At 42.4% G+C, this 2,465-nt stretch overlaps 1 protein-coding gene across 1 annotated transcript; it reads left to right on the top strand.

The window, feature by feature from the left end:
• The first annotated feature begins 1,005 nt into the window (after positions 1–1,005).
• On the top strand, positions 1,006–2,082 carry LOC110338272 (trace amine-associated receptor 7a). The gene has a single exon (XM_021221563.1). It carries the CDS (start codon positions 1,006–1,008, stop codon positions 2,080–2,082), a length of 1,077 nt encoding a protein of 358 aa, XP_021077222.1.
• The last annotated feature ends 383 nt before the right edge of the window (positions 2,083–2,465 follow it).

Raw genomic sequence — 2,465 nt, 5'->3', positions numbered from 1 at the left:
GAGACAGGGTTTCCTTTGTGTGGCCCTGGCTGTCCGGGGACTTACTCTATAGACTACTCTGGCCTTGGTCTCACAGAGTCCCACCCGTGTCTGTCTCCTGAGTGGTGGGATTAAAGGCATTCACTGCCACCCAGCAAAAATGACTATTTTTCTTTCTTTCTTATTTTCATTTTATTCTCCCATTATTCTAAGTAACAGTTATTAAAACTAAACCTGCAGCACTCCGGATCTTGAACTATGTAATTACTGGTACTAATATAACATCTTATGACTTTAATAAAAAGCAATACTGGAAAGCAAAAAGAGATTTCTGAAGACATTTTAAAGGCAGTCAATGTGAAAATAGTAAATAAAAATTCTCCTAACAATACAATGGCAATTTTAAACAACAGCATGGCTCACAAATCAGAACAAGAACCTTTCAGGGTAGATACTGCCCACATCTCCAGAAGGGATCTGATACCACTAATTAAACGGTTGTGAATGTGATTGTTTGCATAAACATAAGAGATGCTGAAATGACGTGACATCTCTTACTTGTCCATTTACACCAGGGATTCAGTCTTCAGGGCCTTAGGATTTGGCAGTCATTAAACTCCTTTCCTGAGGGGAAGGTGTGCTTTGGGCATTCGTGGGTCTGTAAAGTTGGGTCAGCATTGCCAATAAAAGGTGATTGCAAGCAAATGTCACACAACAGAGCACTGTGGAAGACGGGCGTTTGTTTTTACAATATGCAGAAGTAGGTAATTCAAGAGCACATTTGAAAATAGAAAGAAATAACATTGTGTGTAATAATGGGAACTGACAACTTAAACATTAAGGAGGAAATAATGACGGTAAAAATTAAGTTTGTCTATGATGATGGAATTAACTTTATGTAACGAAGGAATAACTAGATTCCTAAGCATGGCTAAAATAATTCACAGGTATAAGAAGGGAGATAAGTACTATTGACATATTTTTATATCTTTTCTCAAGGATTTTTTGAAAACTGGAGTAACATACATGGACAAGTTGGTTGACCATTTTCTCAGGGATCAATCGAGAACCATGAGTGAAGATCTGTTCTCTGCCACATCTGCAGAGCTGTGCTATGAGAACCTCAACAGATCCTGTGTCAGGAGCCCATACTCCCCAGGCCCTCGCCTCATCCTCTATGCAGTCTTTGGCTTTGGGGCTGTGCTGGCTGTGTGTGGAAACCTCCTGGTGATGACATCAATTCTTCATTTCAGGCAGCTGCACTCTCCTGCCAACTTCCTGGTGGCATCCCTGGCCTGTGCTGACTTCCTGGTGGGACTGACTGTGATGCCCTTCAGCACAGTGAGGTCTGTGGAGGGCTGCTGGTACTTCGGAGAGAGTTATTGTAAATTCCATTCTTGTTTTGAAGGGTCATTCTGTTACTCTTCTATTTTCCACTTGTGCTTCATCTCTGTTGATAGATACATTGCAGTCAGCGACCCCCTGATCTACCCTACCAGGTTCACTGCATCTGTTTCTGGCAAGTGCATCACCTTCTCCTGGCTCCTGTCCATCATCTACAGCTTTTCCCTCCTTTACACAGGGGCCAATGAAGCTGGGCTGGAGGACCTAGTGAGTGCCCTCACCTGTGTGGGTGGCTGTCAAATCGCAGTGAATCAAAGTTGGGTCTTTATCAACTTCCTATTATTCCTCATCCCCACCCTTGTGATGATAACTGTCTACTCTAAGATTTTCCTCATTGCTAAACAGCAGGCTCAGAACATCGAGAAGATGAACAAGCAGACTGCCAGGGCATCAGACAGCTACAAGGACAGAGTGGCCAAGAGAGAGAGGAAAGCAGCCAAAACCCTGGGCATCGCAGTGGCTGCCTTCCTCCTTTCATGGCTGCCATANTTCATTGACTCCATCATTGATGCCTTCCTAGGGTTCATCACGCCCACATATGTGTATGAAATTCTAGTTTGGATAGCTTACTATAACTCAGCCATGAACCCTTTGATTTATGCTTTCTTTTATCCTTGGTTTCGAAAAGCCATCAAACTCATTGTCACTGGCAAAATCTTGAGGGAGAATTCCTCAGCCACCAACTTGTTTCCTGAGTAGATTCTTGGTTTAGTTGGGGATTGGAGAGACTCACAGCAGAACATCACTGGGGAGACAGAGTGCCCAGAACTGTTACTGTAAAGTGATGAGTTATGCTTGAGCTGTGATCCAAGCATGTAAGTCCAGCTACCCGTGCGCCCTGATTAACATAACATTCAGATATAATTGTGATGGTTCACTAGGATAGGGTTCCCAGCAATGACGGGATTCTCCATTCTTCACTTTTTATTGTTTTCTCTTGTGATGTTTGGTTTTGTTTCGAGTTTCCCTATATTTTATGGATTAGTAAACCCTCCTTAGTTTTCTTGAGAAAAGAGTGTGTGTGCATGTTAATGCATATCTCTCTCCATATATGCAATATACATAATTTTTAAATGTTAGAA

The sequence above is a fragment of the Mus pahari genome, chromosome 21 (genome assembly GCF_900095145.1).
Source record: "Mus pahari chromosome 21, PAHARI_EIJ_v1.1, whole genome shotgun sequence".
In the NCBI taxonomy this organism is placed as follows: domain Eukaryota; kingdom Metazoa; phylum Chordata; class Mammalia; order Rodentia; family Muridae; genus Mus; species Mus pahari.
Note: the sequence above shows the minus strand (reverse complement) of the source record. Positions and strands in the feature narration are given on the sequence as shown.